General features: G+C 38.7%; 1 protein-coding gene across 10 annotated transcripts in view; it reads right to left on the bottom strand.

Moving 5' to 3' along the window:
* The window catches only part of SYNE2 (spectrin repeat containing nuclear envelope protein 2), a 341,983-nt gene that overhangs the window by 265,451 nt on the left and 52,189 nt on the right, over positions 1-24,343 (bottom strand). For all 10 annotated transcript variants that reach the window (XM_082616958.1, XM_082616964.1, XM_082616965.1 and 7 more), the window contains exon 2: positions 18,843-18,972. In XM_082616958.1, coding sequence (XP_082473084.1) covers positions 18,843-18,921 — 79 coding nt within the window. In that variant the 5' untranslated portion in view covers positions 18,922-18,972. The remainder of the gene's footprint in view (positions 1-18,842; positions 18,973-24,343) is intronic.

The following is a 24,343-nucleotide window of genomic DNA, read 5'->3' as shown; positions in this document are numbered from 1 at the left end:
ATAGAGAATGAGAAATTCTCTATTCTGATTTTTAAGGCAAATAAGAAATATATAAAATGCAGGAAAATGCAGTCAGTGAATTTTATTCAGGCCCATATGGGTATCCTTGATTATCATTCTTGGAAAATATCTGGCTGAGTTTCAGAAAGGCATAGAAGGAAAAGGTTTTCTCTAGGTGTCATTACCATAAAAATACATTTAATCCCTGACTTTGTTCTTATTCAATCTGCCTTTTGTGAGCTGGCAACTCATATCCTTAGCTGGAAGGGAACTTAAATGAAAACAAATTGAGTTAAACTCAATTAAAGAGGGTAGATTTTAAGTTCCTTATAAATCTCATTATTAAACTACCAAGGCCACTGGGTCTCAGCAAGGTCCAGTCTCCACAAAAGTTCATCTAAAATGTTGACTCCAGCAGTCCTCCCTGGTAGTAAGAGTTCAAAGGCAGTTACCCAGGCATGAGAATCTCTAATTGACATTTTCACTTAAACACAGAGCAAAACGTTATTACAATGTGGCTTCTCCAAGAATGTTCTCTACTGCATGAGGTCACCAAGGAGGCTTTGCAACCTTCTCTATCCAGGAATTTCCCTTCTTCCCTTTCTATTGCTGGGTTATTGATAACAGGTTTATTGCACATGGCACCAGATTTATTACTTGGATCTTTCACTCTCCTCATTAAAATCTTTTGATCACCCCCTAATTCCTTAATGAATAAATTATATATATTCTTAGCCTAACATTCTAGGTCATTCAGAATTTGATTCCAATCAACTTTTTCCTGACTCATCCCCCATGACTTCCCCACTTACATCCTACTTCTCTAGCCAAACTAGAATATATGCAGTTCCCCAGTTAAGTTGCTCTCTTTTCTGCATCAACATGCTATGTACCCTCTGGACTGGCTAATCCTCCCGCATCCCTCTGCATTCACAGAAACCCCAGCACCCAGCACAATGCACATGGGGGGCATTTGATCAACATTTGTTAAAATAAGACATATCCTGTTCAAATGTCCCCTTTGTGAAATAGAAATAATCTCTTCTGGCTCTGGCCTACCACAATACTTTGTTGGGTCTTTTTTTTTTTTAATCATTATTACTATTAGGAAGTAATATATAATCCTCATAAAACATGTTTTATAAACAGTAACAGAATTCAAAGTTAATCTTAACTTTCCCCACACACCCATTTTCCTTCCCCAGAGACAACATTAATTAACAATTTCCTGTGCATCCTTCTAGATTAGACAGGCAAAGAACATAAATTCTAAAGAGCAAGGATTTGTTTTGGTCGGTCACTGGGTTCCTCGCTCCTAGAATAATACCTCACAAGTAGAAGGCACTCAGTCAATACTTGTCGAATGAAAGAATGAATGTATGTATATGTAAATTAAATTACTACACATGATATGGTTTCATTTTTTAAGTTGATAATTCAAAAAGCAGCAATTTAGGTACACTATTTAAAGTTAAAAAGCATCTGTTAAGCCATAAGAAATTTTTAAAAAGGAGATCATAAACCTTCCACATTACCAGAAAGGAAGAAAATTATCATTTACCCAATAAAAAGAACAAAGTAGATACGTATGTGCCAATGCAGGTATATTCTTAAGTGAAAAAGAGCAAATTATAAAATAGCATGTTTATCATCATTCTACCTGTATTTTTATGAAAGGATAGCTACATGAATAACCAACAGTTTTGTTTCTATCTTATGGTAATTACCACTTGCTGCTCATGTACTGCAGTCATGTACCTCTATGTGGTTTCTCTCCTACTCATTGTATCAACCTTAATATTAAATCCTTATGCTTTTGTGTTTTTGCTTCCCCTTAGACCAGTGCCATGTAGAGAAGAGGTACTCAATACATTTTGCTGATTGAAAGACTTAGTAAATATTAAAAGATTGAGGTTCAAACTGACTTATTGCATGGAGAAGAATTTATTGGCAACAGTTACTAGGCCTACGTCTTATCCTAATCCTTGTTTTAAAAACCCCTGGACACAGATGTAGAGAACAAATGTATGGACACCAAGGGGGGAAAGCTGTGGGTGGGATGAATTGGGAGATTGGGATTGAAATATATACACTAATATGTATAAAATAGATAAGTAATAAGAAGCTGCTGTATAAGAAAAATAAATAAAATACAAAAACAAAAACAAAACAAAAACCCCTGGGTAATTTCTTTCTTCTACTAAGAAAATGTCTTGAACAAAAGGGCATACACTGGGCTTCGCTGGTGGCTCAGTGGTTGAGAGTCCGCCTGCCAATGCAGCGGACATGGGTTCGTGCTCCGGTCCGGGAAGATCCCACATGCCGCGGAGCGGCTGGGCCCATGAGCCATGGCCGCTGAGCCTGTGCATCCGGAGCCTGTGCTCTGCAACGGGAGAGGCCACATCAGTGAGAGGCCCGCATACCGAAAAAAAAAAAAAAAAAAAGGGCATGCACTAATGAGACCCTGCTGCTCTCCCCTGAAACAATGCTGCCAACTCTCTGTTAGACAAGGTAAGAATAACTAAATTCAGACAATAATGCAACACATTTTAGCCATGTGTTCCAACAGCCATCCCAAAGAATCTTACCCAAGCAGTTATCCAATAGAAAGGGAACTAAAAATAATAAGTAAATGAATGAAAACACACAGGCATGCACAATGAAAACAAGAAAAGCCTAAAATATCTGAAGAATAAACAGGAAAAGGCCTGTTACTAAACTACAAAAGGGGAGACTATTAACCAACAGAGAAAGCAGAGGGACAATTTACAACACGTTTCCTTGCAACCAACCATAAGCCAAACAAATAAGCAAGTAAGAAAGAAAAATAAATAGTACCAGGACTGAGATCTCACTTATTGAACCAGAAAAGTGAGTTTAGAAGCTAAGTCCTAGCTAACACATCTCGTAAACTCAATGTGTAACCACGTCTCTACTTCAAAATTCTTTTCATTCACATATTTCCTCCCAGGAGAATCTGTGTTGTCACTATGGAAAAAACAGCACTTGCCTGTCAAACTCAGCATTCCAGGACTGAAATGACACTCTACCTCCCTACTTCTCCCCAAACCTGTGCTCATCTGTGTTTTCATCTTATGGACTTGACACCACCATCCTTTATCAGCCCCAAGTACAGCCTACTGCCAAATCCTGCAAATTCGCCTCCACATGGCTCTGGTATGCGCTTCCTTCTCTACATCTGATGGCCCTCTTGCCTGATCTACCGTCAGGTCTGGCCTGGACCATGTCCATGGCCAACCAGGTCTGCTCTGCTCCCTTCAATCTGTTCTCCACTTCAGCCAGTAGATCTGACCACAGTACCCTTTCCACCCTTTGATGGTTTCTCTCTGCTCTGAGGATCAAAAGCAAAACAGCCTGTGAGGCTTGCATGGTCCACCCTAGAGCATCTCTCCAGCCTCGGCACTTACAGCTCTCCTCCATGCCCAGGGCTCCAGCCACTCCATCTTCCTTCAGGGCCTTTACAAGCTATGTTCCCTCCTGCCACAGCTGTTTGCACCACCCTGCCTACTTGACTTCTAATTACCCTTAGGGCTCAGCTCAATTGTTGCATCCCGAAGGAAACCTAAGTCAATCTGTCTTCCTCCACTACTTAGCACCTGCCTCAACTTATAATCATTGACAAGGTTAAGAGCATGGGCTCTAGAGCCAGGCTACCTGAGTTTGATCCCGTATCTGCCACCTACTTGCTATGTGCCTCAGTCTTCTCATCTGTAAGATGGGGATAACAGTACCTACCTCACAGAGTTGCTAAGAGGATTAAGTACTTGTACTGATGTAGAATCAGAGATCAACAACAGATAATCCCAAAGGCCAAATGTAGCCCACCACCTATTTTTGTAAATACAGTTTTCTTGGAACACAGACACACTCATTTGTTCACATACTGTCTGTAGCTATGTTCATGCTAAAATGGCAAGTTGAGTAGTTGCGACAGAGACCATATGGTCCTCAAAGCTAAAATATTTACTACCTGGTCCTCTACAAAAAAATGTTTATCAATCCCTGGCAAGATTATGCTTGATCTACAGAAATGAATATTAGCTACAACATGGATGAATGTTGAAATCATTATGCTAACTGAAAGAAGCCATCACAAAATACCACATATTATATGATTCCACATGTACAAAATGTCCAGAATAGGACAATCTATAGACACAGAAAGTAGATCAGTGGTGGCCTTGGCCTGATGCAGGGAGGAGTAGAAGGTTTTGGAATAAAATGGGAAGAAAGGGTATGGGGTTTCTTGGGGGGGGGGCAGGCAGTGATAAAAATGTTCTAAAATTAAATGCAATGGTTGCACAATTCTGTGAGTATACTAAAAATGATTGAATTGTACACTTTAAATGGGCGAGTTGCATGGTATGTGAATCACATCTTGAATTATATCTCGATAAAGCCGTTCCTAAAAAAATATTAGCTAACACCTGTGAGCTAACTTGATTACTATCTGCCTCCTCACTAGCCTACGGGCTCTAGGAGAGCAGAGGCCAGGTCTGATTTAGCGCCTCACTTTGCCTGCAGCTTGTACACAGTGCGTTTCATGTTGTGCGACTTCAGAAAGCATTTGTTGAATGAATGGTTATTTGGCTGGGGCAGGAGCGAGAGGGGCTTTGTTGCTATTTTTCCCCAGTGAACCCGCAGATTTAAGTACTTAGTTTGTTGGGGAAATCTATGACACACAGCAAAGAATTTCTGCTTAGGGCCTTAGCATGTAGGATCCAGCAAGGTCCTGTAGCCACATGAGGCAACCACACCCTTATGCAAACACCTGAGACTTTCACACTGAGGCTTTTGTTTCCAGTCCCATGCAACATAGTTCCTGGCTCTCTGCGTAAGCAAATCTTGTATTTCTAGCACATGAAAATGAGCCCACAATACAGATAAAATGCCTAGGATCTGGGGTGCTATTTTTTTCTCTTCTTTCTTACCCTCTTCTGACTCACCTGAGTTGCTCAATAAACATCTGTGGCATGAATAAATCAAAGAAATGACTACATTTCTTTTAGCACATATTTCTTACTCCTTACTGCCTTTTCCCAACCACATTAACACTGTGAGCGTTTTTCTTCTGAAAATCAAGGTGTGAGCCTAAACACCTTCCACTGGGGCAGCAGTCCAAGCACCTCTGACTTCTGAGTGCAGAAGAGCCAGACTGCACTACGGCGATCCGTGCCGTGATTACAAGTCTAGGATTCCTACACTTTTGAACGCCAGCGAGTCATGGTTTAAGTGCACAGTTCTGTGCCCCAATTCCCAGAGATCCTGACTGAGGGGGTTCACATAGCTCACGCTCAAAAAATTCCTAGCTAAAGTAATTAGACTGGTTTACATGTGTGACTTATTCTTGAGACAACACAAGGGAACAGGAAGGGCCTGGCAAAAATAGTAATGAAATAATAAACTGAGATATTAACATAATGTAATGCGGTGTAGATCTATTCTAACTTATGGGTATCCTAAGACAGGCTTGGGGGGGCTCAGAAGGCTTGCTGAAACAAGCCATGTCCAGGAATAAGTAGGACTCAAGGGTAAGGAACAATGACACTATTTCATTAAAGCTTCTAGTCAAGTGGTCAGGCAGGCATTTTGTAAATGAGAAAACTATAGCTCCCAGAAGATGAAGGATTTTTAGTCACTCATTCAATAAGCGTTTATTGAAAGTCTACTGTGCCCTGGATACTGTGCTCTAGATGTCACATCTGGTGAGAGAGAAATTCAAATCCAGACGTGTCTGATACCAAAATCCATGTTCTTTTCATTATAATTAAAAATCAGCTGAAGTGCCAGATCCGTGGCCCCTCCAGCTACCACCCTATCTCTGTCCTCCCCTTCAAACCCAAACTTCTTGAAAGAACTGTCTACCCTGGCTGTCTTCACTTCCTCACCTACCACTCACTTCTCAGCCCACAAAAAGCTGGCTTCCACCCCAGCCCCTCCACTTAATTCTCAGCAGGGCCACTTATAATATACTCATTGCTAAACCTCATGGATACCTCTCAGTACTTTTTGGATATCTTGAAACTTCTGATACTGTTTACTACCCTCTCCTTGAAATATTCTCTTTCTTAGGATTCCACGGTACCACACTCACCTTGTTGTCTTTCTACTTCTCTGGACACCCCTTCCCAGGCCCTATTATGGGCTGGTTTTGCTGTTTCTATCTCTGGAATGTTCTGCCTAGGCCCTTCTTCTCTTTCTCTAGATACCTGCATCTACTCCCAGGGAACCAATCACCATTTATATACTAATCACTTCCAAATCTTTACCTTCAGCCCAAATGTCTGTTTCTCCTGAGCTGTGCATATGTTTATTCCACTATCTTCTGGGTATCCCCACCTACTTATTCCAGGGACACTTCAAACTCAGCATTTCCAGAACTGAGTTACCATCTCAATCAACTCCCTCTCCTACCAAAGTTGTTCTCCTGCATTTTTTTTCAGTGAATGGTTGCATCATCCACTCATTTGCCCAAGAATAAACCTGAGTCATCTTTGATACTTCCCTCTCCCTCCCTTTCCCATACCCAGTCAATCAAAAAGTCCTGATAATTACCTCAATAAAGCTGAAAATAAATTTTTTTCATATGATATAGCTTATATGTGGAATCTTAAAAAAAAAAGGGTACAAATGCACTTATTTACAAAACAGAGGTAGAGTCACGGATGTAGAAAACAAACATGGTTAGCAGGGGATGGGGAAGGGAATAAATTGGGAGATTGGGATTGACATATACACACTACTATATATAAAATAATCAACAAGGACCTACTGTGTAGCACAGGGAACTCTACTCAATACTCTGTAATGGCCTACATGGGAAAAGAATCTAAAAAAAAGTGGATATATGTATACGTATAACTGATTCACTTTGCTGTACACCTGAAACTAACACAACATTGTAAATCAACTATACTCCAATAAAAATTTAAAAATAAAATAAAAATTAAAAAATTTTAAAGCCCTGAAAATTGTATCTATTAGATATCTCTGGATACCCATTTCTCTCCATCCATACTGGCACCTCCTAGATGAGGACACCATTATCTCTCAGCTGGTCTTCCTGTCTCCACACGCAGTCCCATAAGACCACACCCCACAGTGCCCCCTGGGTGATTTCTAAATCACTAGTTCTGAATATGCTTCTACTCAGAATCCTTCAGTTGCTTCCCCTTGGTCTTAAGAAAATCTACAAACCCCTATACATTTACATGACCTCATCTTTTCACACTCTCCTTCAAACTCTAATCCTCAGTCTTGCTAAACATCGTTTCCTGGAATGTGCCACATTCAGCCTCATCATCTGGCTTTTATATGCCATCACCACAGCCTGGAGCACTCTTTCCACCTTCAATGCCTGCTCATCAATTAACACATTTTAGGTCTAAGCTTAGAATAGAAATCACTTCCTCTGGGAAGCTTTCCCTGACTCCCAAGTCTGGGTGAGGTATTCCTACTCTGTACCTCTGTAGCACCATGTCAGCCCTCTTTGCAGCACACATCATACTCTACTGTTGATATAATTGTCTGTATCCCTGTAATCAGAACATACGTTTCAGGACAGCACATGCCATGTGCCATCCCCTGTGTTCAGCACAGTGTCATACACCATAGGTATTTTAAAACACTTGTTGAATAATGAATGAACAAATAAATGAATGGGGCTCTAGCAATAAATGAACCTAACTTAGGAAAAGCATAACAGTTAATGGAGCAGTATCTCTTACTTTAAAAAATCCTACCTTTCCCTTCAACAAGTACCTGATATCAACAAAATTTCTTGAAATGTTAAGTCACTGTCTCTACTCCCTCACCTCCCATTCTCTCCTCAACCCCCTCCAGTCAGGCCTCCATCTCTACTATCTGAGTGTGGCGAATGTATTAGAGCCACCAACTGACACTATGAACCCAATCCAATGGCCATTTCTCTACTTAACACAGTTGACCATACCCCCTTCTTGAAATATCTTCATCTAGGGGTTTCCAGGCCATCACACTTGCCTGGTTTTCCTTCTTTGGCCTTGGCCACTCCTTCTCAGTGTCCTTTGCTTGCTCCTCCTCTTCTGTTTGACCTCTGAACACTGCAAGACCTAAAAGGTCTGCTCTAGCTACATATTCCATAGGTGATCTCATCCAGTCCGTGGCTTTAAATGTAAGTATACCAGCCATATGCTGATGGCTGCCAAATCTATACCTTTCTCTAGAACTCTGAATCCTGACATCCAACTGTCTACTTGACATCTCCATCTGGATATCAAATAAGCATCTCATATCTATCATGGCAAAAATACAAGCTTGATTTCCCCAAAAACTAGTTTATCTGCCAATCTTTATCGCAATAAATTCCATAACCAACTGCTCAATTGCTCAAGGCAAAAATTTAGAAATTATCCTTAATTTCTCTTATTAATCACCCAATCATCCCAATGTTCACAAACATCCTTTGAAAAAAATCCGTGGTTCTTCATCCCATTGCTACCACCCTGGGTCCAAAATACTATGATATCTCACCAGGGCTACAACAAAAGCATCCTAACTGGCTTTCCTGCTTCCCCTCCTGCTCCCAGATAATCCCCTCTCCACCCAGCAGCCAGAGTGGAAAATGTAAATCAGATCATGTTACTCCCTTGATTAAAACTTTCCAAAGGTTTCCCATCCACACACCTTAGCTTAGAGCTGATGAATCCCTGCCTAACCCAGCTCTGCCTTGCCTTGCTCTCCCATCACGCTGCCCCTCATCCACCACAATCCAGCCACACCAGGCTCCCTTTGCGCCATGAATTCACCATGTTTGTTTCTCTTGTTGAGTTCTTCCTTGAGCCATTGTCTCATACTGGAATGCTCCTCCCTAGCTCTTTGCACAGCAGCTCCTTTGTGTTATTCAGTTGCTCCTTAAGTGTCTCCTCTTCCTTCTCTGACACCTGATCTAAAGAAGATGCCCAAGCATAAATCCATTTTTGCATAAATCTGTTTTTGATATTTGCTATTTTTCTTAATGATTTATTCTTTGTCTCTGTAACTGAAATGCAAGCCTCGTGGGGCACATGAAGCTTACTGGAGTTGTTCACCTCGATTACTTCTCAACCCAAAATGGTGCTTGACTAAAAAAAAAATAGTGCTTGATACAAGGTGGGGTTTCAGGGAACACATGCTGCATGAATATATCAATGAACAGATTTACCTGTATTCATAAAAACCATAATTACGTGATAAAGTGGTTAAGTGTGAATTCACCTGTACTTTTGAAACATTTTGTTTTGAAGACATCAAACCACCCTGGAAGTTCTGCCAAGTAAACACTCAGACTGAAGGCAAACAGACACATACAGCAGAACTAGTTCGCACTCTGAATATCCTTCTTAACTGAAGACGAGGCCAACAACGCCCACGTTTTGGAAAGATCCTACATGTTACTCAAATTTGAGAAGGGCCGTTGGTGTTCTGCATTTGAGCCAGGTGCCCTTGATCTTGTAACATTTCGCTGCCCGTGTAATTGGTAGTCCCCTTTGTAGTAAAGGCTAAAAAGACCAAGGCGTGACCCGTGGGTGCTGCTCCACCCCAGAGGCAGACAGCAAGTGTGTGTGGCTGCTCTTCTCCCATTTTCTTCCAGTGCTCATTCAACACATGTTGCCTCATAGACCATCAATGACCAGGAGAGATTATTCACCCAGAATCTCATATCTCTCCTGCAAAGATACACACATTGATAATGTCAAACATTCCATTTCTCTAATAAATCATTCATAGCTTTTTACCTATCATTTTTAAATGACTCTAAAAATACCTGGTGGTTATTAGTAAACTTCAGCTCTCATACATATTGAGAACAACAAATACAGTTACCTTTTACCAAATTTCCCTGCTGAACGTTTTAGAAAAATGGAGCCATTTGGAGAAATTAAAATCACCAATGCTGAAACCAGATGAGGGAAGTAATCCTTGAAGAGGCACATTTAGAATGACCTCTGATTTTTAGAGTATAAAGTCACACACTAAACCCACCAGATGGTTATAAATTAATCTCATATTTACTTCAAATTTTCCCATTTCCAAGGGGAAATTATTTTGAGTTTTATTTTTCCTAAATACTACTTCAAGCTCTGAATAATTACACCACTTCCCAACACACATGCATACACAACAAACGCTCAGAAAAATCTTGTATCTCCCACGGGGCTAATTAAAAAGGATTCTGATTTCTATAAGGAATGAATGAGATCTTTGTTAACCTACTTTAACAGGACTCTAAATGACCCTGGATTTATCTTGCCCTACTTTTCAAAATGTAACTGACCCAGAATAAAGTAAGCTTATCCCCAAACTCCTGGCAAAAACAGAACCAAAGTTCCCAGAAGACGAAACCGTATATACAACCTAAAAAGAAAAAAAAGAAAAAGAAAAAAACTTTCCCTGAAAAACATGGTTCACTGCAAACACCACTGCTTCCAGAGCTATTTTGTTTTTCATTTAATTGGGATATTTTTAAGATTATGAAGCTTTACAATATGAAGGCAAATAATCCTCCAAAAAAACACAGCAGAAGACAGTATCAGCTATTATGATATCAGGAACTTTCTGGAAGCTTTTTTGTTGGGACAGTACAGCACTGATAGCTGGTGAAGGACTACAACTTGATTATTTTCTCCGGGTGTAATAATCACCTAATTGGCAAAAAAACAAAAACAAAGAAACCCAGAGATGATTTGCTTTTATTCATAATAACAAAGCAGTCTGCCTTGGTTAAAGAAGCAAAACTACTGTCTGCATATTTCTTATTCTTCATTCATCATTTCCATCAAAATCCCACATTGGGGACCTAGGTGCAAAAGGGCAGAAATCCTACCCAGAAGCATTTTATTAAATCCACTCCTCTTTCTCAGTCTTCACAGTTTCATTCACTCACTGTCACAAGGTAGAACAGAATTTCTCTCAGAAACATGATACTAAAACACTAATGAGCCCCTAAACACCATATACATACCTCACTGCCTCGTGTCTAAAGAAATCTTTGTTTCCATCCTGTCTGATTTTCCTGAACACTGAACAATTTTTCTAATTCAGGATACCTTATATATATTTTTTCTTTTTTTTAATTTAAATTTAATTTTTACTTTATATTGGAGTATAGTTAATTTATAATATTGTGTTAGTTTTAGGTGTACAGCAAAGTGATTCCGTTATACATACACATATATCCATCTTTTTCAGCTTCTTTTCTCGTATAGGTTATTACAGAATATTGAGCTCCCTGTGCTTTACGGTAGGTTCCTGTTGATTATCTATTTTATATATAGTAGTGTGTCTATGTTAATCCCAAACTCCTAATATATATCTTTATAGTGGAATGGCCACTCAGTTTTTCATTACACAGTTTTTTATTGAAAGCCTAAAACACGTCAGAAATTTCATTGGCAATAAAGACACAAGATTTCCTATGCAGGGCACCTAACATACTTAGAGGAGCCCAGATGGCTTATTAGAGCAAGAGATGTCCAAAGACAAAAGGAAACTCCAGGATAAGGAACAATTACACAGGGTTCAGCAAGAAAACAAACTCCCGGGAAGTTCTTATTTGTGTAACTTGTTGATGTCACTTTCACGTGATGTCAACAGGCAAAAGCACAGCTGCACTACATGCCTCTTGAGGTGTTCAATCTATTCATCTTTGCATCCTTAACACCCTACCTATGGTTGCCATCGAATATTTACTGGACAAGTGAATAAAATTCAACATTACATCACATAATTATTCTTATAATCTAACCCAACGAACACAAATATTTTCTAATGTTATTAAAAGGAATACATAAATTGAAAGCCTCCCTTCAGATGGATACTCAGTAAATCATGAATAAATTTAAATGGAGTAATAACCTAACTACAGAGACTTACATTTCACTGCTCAGCCCTACCAAGCAATGTCTACCCAGAAGGCATAAAGGGCTTTTTAACCTTTTAAAATATGTCATCTAGAAGATAACAGCACTAAATAAAACATATGAGCATTGTTTGAAACAACACAGTAACTTGGCTGGACATGGTTTTATACAGGTTCATGCAGATGGTTAACCATTCACCAGCATTTTGGCAGAACTGCATGAAAGTTAACTCCACGTGTGGTGGCAAAGGTAACAGAATACACACTCCTTCCTAGTCTTTTGTCTAATTGATGATAACATTCTGTATTCAGATGCTGTTGCTCTAATGAGCTACCACTGGCTTACCTCGTTTTTGAAAACAAAATAATGTGCTCCTGGTACATAAAATTATTTTGTCCTTTTATGGCCAAAAAAATATTATATTTATGTGTTAAAAAGAAACAACTTAAATCGGGACTTCCCTGGCCGTCCAGTGGTTAAGACTTCACCTTCCAAGGCAGGGTGTGCAGGTTCAATCCCTGGTCGGGGAGCTAAGATCCCACATGCCTCACAGCCAAAGAACCAAAACATAAAACAGAAGCAATATTCTAACAAATTCAATACAGACTTTAAAAATGGTGCACATCAAAAAAAAAAAAAAGAAAAAACTTAAATCTGAAACGTATAAAGTGTCCAAAATAGTTCAAAATTGCTGTAGCTACCACTTAAAATATCACAAGATGAGTCAGCCTAGTCAGTCAATTTCACTCATTGTTTTTTTTTGTTTTTTGGGGTTTTTTTTGCGGTACACGGGCCTCTCACTGTTGTGGCCTCTCCCGTTGCGGAGCACAGGCTCCGGACGCACAGGCTCAGCGGCTATGGCTCACGGGCCCAGCTGCTCCACGGCATGTGGGATCTTCCCGGACCGGGGCACGAACCCATGTCCCCTGCATCGGCAGGCGGACTCTCAACCACTGCGCCACCAGGGAAGCCCCACTCATTGTTTTTAATTGAACTATAGCTGATTTAAAATATCATGTCAATTCCAGGTATCAATTTCACTCATTATTAATTTGACTTTCAAATAGGCCCTCTACCTGTGTCGTGCTATTAAGCTTTCCATGACATAGGAAGTTCTCAAGAGTTTCTTTGAAAACGGGATTTTTTATCTACAACAATTTATTTTAAGTATATTGATATAAAATAGTATTTAATGGTCTTATTATTTGATGATATTAAAATACTTGGTGAAAAGACACTAAATAAAAAGGAAGTTAATACTTTGGACATTATAGTTGCTACCACTATTATCTCAAGCAACTCAGCTTCTAACTTTGGAGCTTCTCCACCTTATTTTCCATAGTCAATAACTGCAGAGTTCTATTGAGTCTTCCACCTTAAAGGTTTCTTAACTGTCCCATACTTTCCTACTCACTGCTATAACTCGAATCCACACCAACATTACCCAATACCCAGATATTTGCAAAGCTTTCTAATCAGTTTCTCCAATTTCACTTTCTCACCCCTTTCAAGTCTTCCTGTACCTCAAACCCAGTCTAATCTCCTAAGGCACAACTCTGACCATGGACCCTGTCCTCTCATTCCCAAGACCCAATAGGTCCTGCTGCCTAAAAGCAAAATCCCCAAACTTCTTGGGCTTGAATTCAACTCCCTCAAGGATCTTCATCTCAGAAATACTACTGAAGGGATCCCTCCTTTGGTCTCAAATTAACTGGAATGGCAAAGAAAGTCCCTTCCAACTTGAAAACTCTGTGGTATTATCCAGCTTTACCCTTTACTGCTTGCATAATCATATCTGCCCGATACATCAAAGAAATGTTCTCTGAACATACCGTTCCCACCTGAAGAGCTTAGCAGAGATGTTATTTCAGACAAAATATGTAGTTACTATTCTCTCAGGATAAAAGGGAAGGAAGCACCTATTATTTTGCCAGGTAAGAAATCCAATGGAAAGATGTAAAGAAATTCTATAATGGAAACCTCAGTAAAGCAAATAATTTTTAAAAGCAACCATTTATTTATCATTTTAATAGTTTAAACTTTCATATCTATAATTTACTTAAAATGTGGATCATCCATGGTAGTACAAAATGCACTAAACTAAAATAAATTCCAGTTTTTACATTAATCTGCTCAAATTGTTCAAATTCACAAATGTCATTTCTTTTTCCTCCCTAAAATCCAATCATTTCAATATTACTATCCTCACTAGACTAAGAGATCACAAATATCTCTACAAAAAGTGCCTTTAAAAATCCCTTCATATGGGCTTCCCTGGTGACGCAGTGGTTGAGAGTCCGCCTGCCGATGCAGGGGACGCAGGTTCGTGCCCCGGTCCGGGAAGATCCCACATGCCGCAGAGCGGCTAGGCCCGTGAGCCATGACCGCTGAGCCTGCACATCCGGAGCCTGTGCTCCGCAACGGGAGAGGCCACAACAGTGAGAGGCCCGCGTTCCGCAAAGAAAAAAACAAAACAAAAAATCCCTTCATAAAGACATTTTCTCAAAGATCACACAAATGATGAACAATAAATGATGTTTATTGTCCTGCTCTATGAATTTCAGCAAAGCACGGCCTGATTCCTTAGGTCTGATGCCTTGTTGGCCTTGCACACATAATATACCTGTTTTCATAGCATATCAACAATGATTCACCACATTTCAATGCAGACGTTTTAATCTTTTCTTAAGCGTATTATTCTCAGTCAAGGTATGGCCATAATTGCCTCACCTTATATAAGTTTTTGGCTAAAATAAAATAGGCATTATTAGTTAAATAGGCCTCTTTCTTCCTTTTAAAAAAGGTTCTGAAATGAGGAGAAAAAACCTTTCTTATGAGCGGTCATCCTGAGCCTTTCATATGACATAAAATCTCTTTACTCATATTACTCCAAGGATCACTAAGCACATGTGAATTCTGTGAAATACAAGTCTGCTTACATGGTGTACAAAGCCAAATGCTTTTAAGACTATTGCCAACAGCCTGCAGTTCGGTAGTTGCTAATGCTCATAATATTGTCTATCAATGTTTTTGTCTACATAGCTAATAACCGTGCAATGAAACCAAAGTTACCTTCAGAAATACATACAAGTTCCTTCTTTCTTTCCTTCTTCCTCCCTCCCTCCTTTCTTTCTTTCTCTCTTTCTTTCGGCAACTCAGGCCGAAAGAATCATTACAAATCTGCTGATAACAATACAGAACTTAACTTTGGGAAATCCATTCATTTCATGGTTAAGCCTTCATTCTACAGTCATGGGAACTCCTCAGTTGAGAGTACTTGGCTAATGTGAGCAGCCCTTGCCCAGTGTAAAGCTGACTATAGTATAGTATTGGTTTTCCACCTCTCCCCGTATAGAGCAATGCATCCAGCAGCATATTCCTCTAAAGAGACCATGAAGGAAAATCATTCACACTGGCAGCACATGTGTATCACATTTCCATTGCCAAGCAGCCCATACTCATCTCCTACTGTAGAGCAGATTGTATAACCTAGTATAATTCAAAACATGCTATAAGAAAACACTCATTTATCAGTAATTTGCCAGTTATCTTGAGCTACTTGTGAACCTGAGATTAATGTTACTTGAAAATGCCCATCCATATTCAGGATGTGAAAGATTGCTATAAAAATTAAAAATATAAAAGTTTGCTGTGGATTAACTAGGATAAGGCTAAGATTTATGTGTACTTTCCAGAGAAGTTGTTCGGGAAATTCCCTCTTTCAAATTGTTCTTTGAACTATGTCGGAGTGGCTGTGGTGCAGTGGAAAGAAAACTATCCTCCAGGTCAAAACTGAGCTCTGCTGCTCACGAACTGTGTGACTCTGGGGGAGTAATTCCATCTTTGTGAGCCACAGCTTCCTTCTCTGTATCTTGAAGATAAAAATATCTACCTTACAGTGTGGTTGTGAGGATCAAATGAGGTAATGTACATAAGGGTGCTGTGTAAGCTAGAGCATGCTACATAAAACTCTACAGTGGTGAAGAAAACATTTTTAAATATAACACCTATAATATTATTATAAGTGCTAAAATAGGTACTATGGGAGAACAGAGGAGAGAGTGTGAATCTCAGCCAAAGAAAGAGTGGGGCTCATGGAGACGGCCGAGTCTGGCTAAGTTTGGGATGAATAGGGATAGAGGAGTACTAGATGAGCTGGACTCTTCCAGTGGAAAGAGGAGACAGGAGAGCTGCAGGGGGAACCACCTGAACAAAAGCACACGAGCAGGGGAGCATGGCCCCTCCATGGCTGGAGCACAGGGTGCTTGTGGGAGATGAGGGCAGAGAGAAAGGTGAGCAGCAGACAGGAAGTGCCTATGAGCCACACCAAGAAGTCTAGACTTTATCCCATATGTGATGGGAAGCCATTGAACAGAAATGTCAAAACTGAAAACCAGACATCTGGTTTACCATTTTTTCCTGTCCACCATGCAATTTCTACTCTAGCTGTGTGCTCCTGGACAAGAAATCCTTTGGGACAAAGACTTTAACTGTAATATCTACAAAGAAATTACGATGCATTTATTGAGCTCCTACTCTGTGTCAGGCAGGCATGGTGCTAAGCCCTTTGCATGCATTATGGTTCATCTTCAAAGCACAGGTGCAATATAGGCATTATCATCCACATTCTAAACATGAGGAAACTGAGACAAAACAGATAAAGTCTCTTATCCAAGTTCAAAGAACTGGTAAGTGGCAGAGCCAGCATGAGAAATCAGATTTACCTGGAAGTTTGCACTTTTTGACTGCTTTCAGCCAACTCCACCACCACCACTGCCTCTGGTAACCACAAATCTGATCTTTTTCTGTGAGTTTCTATGTTGGGTTGGTTGCTTGTTTTTGAAGTATTATTGACCTACAACACTATGTTAGTTCCTGTTACATAACACAGTGTTCAAATATTTCTATACATTTCAAAAGGATCACCAGAATAAGTCTAGTTACAGTCTGTTACAAGATAAATAAGTACTAGGGGTGTGATGTACACATGACAAATATAATCAACACTGTTCTATTTTATACATGAAAGTTGTCAAGAGTAAATCCTAAGAGTTCTCATCATATGGAAAAAAATTTTTTCTATTTCTTTAATTTTGTATCTATTTGAGGTGATGGATGTTCACTGCACTTATTGTGATAACCAGTTCATGACGTATGTAAGTCAAGTCATTATGCTGTACACCTTAAACTTATAGTGCTGTATGCCAATAATATCTCAATAAAACTGGAAGAAAAAATTAAATAAATGCATATATAAATACTTATCAGGATAAATTGATTCGGAAAAAAGGAAGGGAGGGAGGGAGGAAGAGAGAGAGAGAAAGAGAGAAAGGAAGGGAAGGAAAGGAGAGGGAAGGAGGAAGGAAGGAAGAAAGAAAGTAAAAAGAAAGGAAGGAAGGAAGGAAGGAAGAAAGAAAGAAATTAGATTTACCAACCATTTATTGATGCACTATCTTCCTGATACACTTTAGGGCACATGAATTACTACTCATATGCAACCAAAACTTGAGAGAAAAATAAGAGCATTGGGTTTTTTCCGAAAAATGAAAATTTGATTCAAACAACTTATGACGAGTATATGACACCATAAAAATGCACTTACTGAGAATTTTTTAAATTCTTACCTCAAGTATTATCCCTCAAAATATGTTTCTTGAGTCTATAAAAATTACATATTTATTTTTAAAAGCCATTGACCCCAAAGTCAAGAAGCTAATCATTCAAAACCATGTTTAATTAAAAAGAGATATCAGAGGGCTACCCTGGTGGCGCAGTGGTTGAGAGTCCTCCTGCTGATGCAGGGGACACGGGTTTGTGCCCCGGTCCAGGAAGATCCCACATGCCGCAGAGCCGCTAGGCCCATGAGCCACGGCCGCTGGGCCTGCGCATCCAGAGCCTATGCTCCGCAACAGGAGAGGCCACAACAGTGAGAGGCCCACGTACCACAAAAAAAAAAAAAAAAAAGAGAGATATCAAAAAGAAAGTCTTTTGGGGATCTTTATCATACATGACACAAATAAATATAATGCACAGCATGGTGACTATAGTTAATAATGTTGTGCTGCATATTTGAAAGTTGCTAAGAGAGTAGATCTTAAAAAGTCCTCATCAAAAGAAAAAGAAATTCTGTAACTATGTATGGTGACAGATGTTAATTAGACTTATTGTGGTGATCATTTCACAACCTACACAAATACTGAACTGTTATATTGTACACCTGAAACTAATATAATGTTGTATGTCTATTATACTTCAATTCTTCTAATAATAAATTAAAAATAAAAAAATTAGTGACTCAAAAGCTATGGCTTCTAAATAACATTCTAAGAATGTTACATAGTACTGTCAATAATCTTTCAACTACTTTAAAATACACAGTGACATAAATATTTTCAAAGACTTGCCATACCCTTATTTATTCTACACTAGCTGACTTTACTCAGCTCCAAGATATGCAACAGAGATGTAAAGTCTAGTGGCTAAGGAATTTTCAAAGTACATAACAAATATTGACAAGAAACATTAAAAAAATACGGACAGTACTTATTTGCATAAAGGCACACATAATTCATGGGACTGAAAGTTCACTCACTTTTAATATTACTACTATTCCTTTTTATTAGGGCAAAATAAGGATGTACATTCAAAAAGATGTAAAATAAGTGCAAACAATGCCAAGCAAACTATGGTTAACTATTTAATTTTCATTGCAAATAAAACACATGCACTCAGATTGAGAAACCGAGATACCAAGTTCCTTCCAGGTATTCCTTACTTTCCTAAGTAGCTGAGATAGCAGTAAAGATATTGAAGTATACTGAAAGATTCTACAATTGGAAAAATACAGATACATGTATATATTTTACCATAAGAGAGACAGAAAGCAATACAATTTGTGAATAGATGAGAGGTTCTCACAGTTACCACACCCAATCTTAATACCTTGCAATGAAAAATGGAGATCATCGATGCCCAAGGAAACCTGTTCGTCTTCGGTGGGAAGCACAGGACTAGATGCCATCCTTTGACTCAATGGAGATTATATCATGTCCATCTCAGTTAAAGAAGTGAACTAAAAATAGAAGGGATAAATGCTCATTAGTAACTCTGCAGCTCTGCATTTCCAGTAAACATGCATTGCCAGAAAACAACAGCAACCAGAAACTGCCCTCCAAAAGAATCACAGCTTTCTAGAAAGTGTTGCTTAGTTCACATGGAACAAAGTGACTACGCCTTCTTTTTTGAATCATAATCAGAATTTTGCCTTAGGACCTATTCAGTTCCTTGAGAGTTGCAGGCAGAACTCCACAAGAGCTAGCACTGCAGATTCTATACTAGCGGTGAAAAGGAAAGCTACGCAATTATATTTTATAATTTGCCCAGAGGATGTAAAGCTGACACGAACTGATATCTCAGGTTTTGTGTGTATTATATTATTAGCCTCAACATGCAAGGATTTTCTTTAAAGCTTTTCATTTAACTTAGTTCCTTTTCTGCTCCATGATTGTTGCCATTTACTGGAAACAATAAGAACTGGGTCTGCATAGTCTGCAAAGTGAAACTAAAAAAACTATATCAAAAAGAATGTTTTCATGGGTTATCTATGACATTGAATTATTTTCCTACGCCCTTATTTTTCCACCTACACGTTTCTTTCTCTACCCCTACTTTGACTCTTAAGGAATCCTTCTAGTAAGAGTAATTCTTACTGAGCAACTCTTTAAAAGTACTGCTTCGTGTATGTGTATGCCACTATTAGCATTCTGGGGGCTGAGAATAAATCATTGTCTTCTCCCATACAGATGATGACTTCCTTAGCAAAATAAACTTAACCAAGTACATAAAAACATAAAATGTATCAGGGGATGGATAGAGGAATGGATAAGTGTACAGACACGTGATCAACAAAGTATAGCAAAACGATAATGGCAGAATCTGTGTGTTGAATATGTGTGTTCACTGTTAAATCCTTTAACTTTGCTGTATATTAGAAATTCTTCATAATAAAATGTTGGGGGTGGGGAGAGACTAAAAAATATATAAACCTGAGGCCAAGAGCTAGATACAATCAGTCATATCCAATAGACCACTTAAAAAAAATGCAAAGAACAAAAATCATTAAACATCTAATGCTAGAGCCAGACTTCGAAAATCTTTCAATCCTGTCTTCCCACTCTGTTTATCATCCAAAACTTCTTTATTATCTCTCCCATGGATCACTGTTGTTAAATAAAGATTTTAACTACCAAATAAACTATGTTTATTAATTAATATGTTTATCAATTAATAATTAGTTTTATCCTCTGAAGTAAGATGAATCAGAGCCTGCCTGAGGTAACATTGTTCCTATACAGAGTTGATACAATTCTAATCAAAATAAAAAGCTTCTTGTTCGTTCAATGAGCCTGTGCAGCCTTCTGATTGATAAAGGTACAAATGTCCTCAGTTGTTGGTGGACTAAAGACCTCCACTACTCATTCCCATGCTGAGAGCTCCTGAACCCAAAGTGAAGGCAAAGCACTTCTTCATGATGACAGGGAGAAAAACTGAATTCCAGAATTAATTTCCTAATGGCACCCACTATTCCATGCCAGGGCTATTAAATAAAAGGATAATAACGATAGTAGCAAACACTTATATAGCACTTACTATATATAGGTACTGTTCTAAGCATGAGTTAGGTATCGTAATTATCCCATATTTGAAAAGACAAAACTGAGACGCACAAATGTCATATACCATTGTCTAAGGACACATAGCTAATAAATGATGGAGCTAAGATTTGAACCCAGGTGGTTTGGGTTTCTAGAGTCCATGCTCTTAGCCAATACAGGTTGGTACCTCACAGAGCCAGCCAGAGCTAGCTAAAACTTAGCCAGATTTTATTAATTCCTTCTTTTACTCATTTACTCAGCAAGCATTTATATATGCTATATGCTGCTGCTCTCAAGGAATTCAATCTTCTGAGAATGACAGATAAACACATATTGAGTGAAATCTTCTAAGAAACGTATGTAGAAGGCGTTATGGAAGCACAGGAGAAGGCATGTCCTATCGCTTGAATCTGGAGATAGATGTGATTAGAGGAGTGTACTTAACATAAAACAGCATCTCCCTCCAAAGAGTCCTGTAAGCATTATGCGGGTAATACCTTGAATTTAATAAGAATGTCTCTGAGAGCCACTCATTGCCATTCAATATTAAATAAATATAAGTTATCAAATGTAGGGGAAAGAACTTAAAATAAAAACAGAATAATATGCAAAAATTTGATAACCAGAGAATCAAGAAACGTTCCTGGACTAGACTGGCATGTGGAATCCACTATATTCTGTATTAAAGTCGTAGAAAAAAAAAAAAAAGTCTAGACCTTAAAATAACTTATGTGTCTCAGAGGTTTCTGTTTTTAACAGTGAAAATTTATTAACAAACAAGTCAGTAAAATGTAATATTGTTTTATTTACTTAAGAATTTCCTAGAGCTTCTAAAAAATGTAAATCAAAAGTAAAACCAAAAAAAAAAAAAAAAAAAGTAAAACCAGGGAATTCCCTGGTGGTCTAGCAGTTAAGACTCCGGGCTTTCACTGCCAAGGGCCCAGGTTTGATCCGTGGTCTGGGAACTAAGATCCTGCAAGCTGTGCAGTGCAGCCAAAAAACTAAAAAAAAAAAAGTAAAACCAAGCTATGAAGACTGAATCAACTGCAAGTGTTGGATTATTGATCCCAATACTGTCTTAGTACAATTATTTATCAAAACATGCTACAGAGGTCATGAGGATCTGACTGAAGACAACATATGATGACATTTCCAACATAATTGTTTTTGGTGAGAAACAGTTGACATCTCCAGAGAGGAATTTACTTGCTAAATAGGGCTCATGAAAAACTGGAACACAGTAGAGAAGACAAGCTTTGAGAGACTTCTCAGGATCTTAACTGAGAAGCTAGAAAGAATATGAGCAAGGAAGGCAGAAAGAGGAATGAGGCTTGGACAGGGGCTCAATGAGTCAGTCACAAGGGTCTATCAACCAAATCCTGAGGGCCATCCTATCATTTGCCTTCCGACTCCCCTGTGGGGAGCATGAGGGCTGCCTGCCCAAGTGGAATCACAGCACAGACAAGCCCCTCTTCCCAGGCGGTCCGCATCACCTTACTTTGCCTTTTCAAATAAAAGTTATGTACAATTATGTAACATCAGGGTTCAGAATGAAAATAATAGATCATCTTCAGACACATACAAAAGATTAGGTAAAGAATTAATGCAGTGGCATTAAAGATTCGAAGAGCAAGTAGAATCATGTGGAACTGTGTTTTTAAAATCCATGTAAATTAATACACATGCTTTTATAAATGGCATAAGCTATTTTGATAAAGATAAACCACAACTGTGGTTTGCTAATGCAATACATCTTAATATGTGTCTGGTTTCTCTAAAACCTCAAAACACTAGAGTATTTCCCTTTTAAAAGAAATCTTGGCATATACTTTGGATTATTATGATTAGAATTTTTACAACTCAAAAGTGAAATTTGAATAGAGATCATTTCTAATGAGTGGAATTATTAGTGATTTTTATTTTTTCCTTTTGCTTATCTTCATTTTTAAAGTTTCAAATGATGAATGCCTATTTCTGCCGCAATAAGAAAAACATTTTTGCTTTTATTTTGGTGAAATGACAACAAATGGGGAATAAGGTATTATTTAGTTCAGGGTCAGTTCTCCAATCCATATGCTATGGAAACTGTATATCTATAGCTGTATAATGAGAAAAATACTCTCTTGACACAAATAAAATATTAGAAAACTTCTCTGGGTTTGCCAGAAATTTTTAGAAAGGACTCCTAAAAGCCTTTTCGGTAGCTCAAGAGGTCTCACTTTCTCATTAGTAGATCGTTTGTTAATGAGCCCTGTTCTAACAGCACTGAAAAACGCACTGTCAATGGGGAGAAAGGGACTTACTTCTATGTCACCTTCAAAATTTGATCGGAAGGTGTATGTACCATAGCAGGACATGTTAAACACATTTAGGTAGTTCTTTAACAGAGTGGTTTAAATATTACCATTTTCCCTGGCGTAAATTCCCTGTTCTTTCTTCTGTTCTTCAGCTGTACCAGGTTATTTACAGTCGAGCTAGGAATTCTAAAGGATCTCCCTTCTGTCTGTTAAGTTATAGAGCTTGTCATCGCAACTGACAAGTTGTTAACTCTGATCTGCCTCCAAGCTCACAGAAGAAAGCTGGTGACACACTTGCCATAATAAGCTTCTCCATCTTTTTCCCATTAACTTTTCCTGACTGTTATTACTTATGTTTCATCATCACTTGACCAGAAGTAAATTCCCAGATCCACTGATTTTTAAGATCCACTCTTCTATCTCCTTTTAGGCAATTTATTTTTCTAATAATCACCACAAAATGCCACAACAATCAATCCTAACTATTCACCACACTTTTGGAACACAAACACGTAGCAATTCTCTGGATATGATATTGCTACACTTGCTACCTCACAACAAAGCAGTGTCACTCCCCAGCCAATCCCAACTGTACTGCTAAACCACCCACTTCAACCATGATAACAGCATTTTAAGTAAATGTAACCACTTCCCTAAAAGAGCTTTCTGTTGGCCTTGACCAAGTCCCAAATTCTCTGAACTGCAGTGTCCACAGCTATAGAAAGGGATACATATCTTACACGGATTTCAGTGAAGCACATGAAACTGAAAACTACAGTAGCAACTAACATTTATTGCTGTGCTTACTATAGTAGATGTACTACAGTATATAAATTGTATTTACTATAATCTGTGAAATGAATTCATCAGGATTATCCCATTTCTTAATCAGCAGTAAAAATTAAAAGCTAATCACAATATTAAAACGTAGAGTATAAAAACTTAAGGATAAAAACTTCCAAAGCCACAAAACTGGATGTGTTAATAAATCAGCACAAATCTAGAAAGCATGCACTCAGGAAGTAATTACTTTTAATTTTCATCAGCTCATTTTAACCTAGAAATTCTGCCCTTGCACCCACACTCCAATTTTTAAAGCTCATAATACCCCCAGCAAAAGTTCCCTGCCTTCATTACTACCACGTCACCAGTCTCCCAAAAAACCTAGAGAGATCTTTAAGTTACTAGTACTGGCAATGGTTTGGGGGCTTTTCCCCATATATATCTCTTCATTCCTTCTGCCTGTGACCCAATGACTTTGTCCCTAAATTGCTACCAAAGATTCCTGGCTTTCCTATTAACTCTAGCTTCTCCACCCCTATCTTTAAAGAATCCCAGAGAGGTCTGGGATTGGTGGCAAGAGATACTACAGAAGTTGAGGATGAGACAGAGGTTTGAGTGTGCTGAAGATCAGGACCGATAGCAAGACTTTAGACAAGTATACACCTCAACAGGGAGACCCCTAGCCCTCACCAACCCCACCTTCTCCACA

The sequence above is a fragment of the Mesoplodon mirus genome (assembly GCF_964341445.2).
Source record: "Mesoplodon mirus genome assembly, chromosome: 4".
Classification (NCBI taxonomy): Eukaryota; Metazoa; Chordata; class Mammalia; order Artiodactyla; family Ziphiidae; genus Mesoplodon; species Mesoplodon mirus.
Note: the sequence above shows the minus strand (reverse complement) of the source record. Positions and strands in the feature narration are given on the sequence as shown.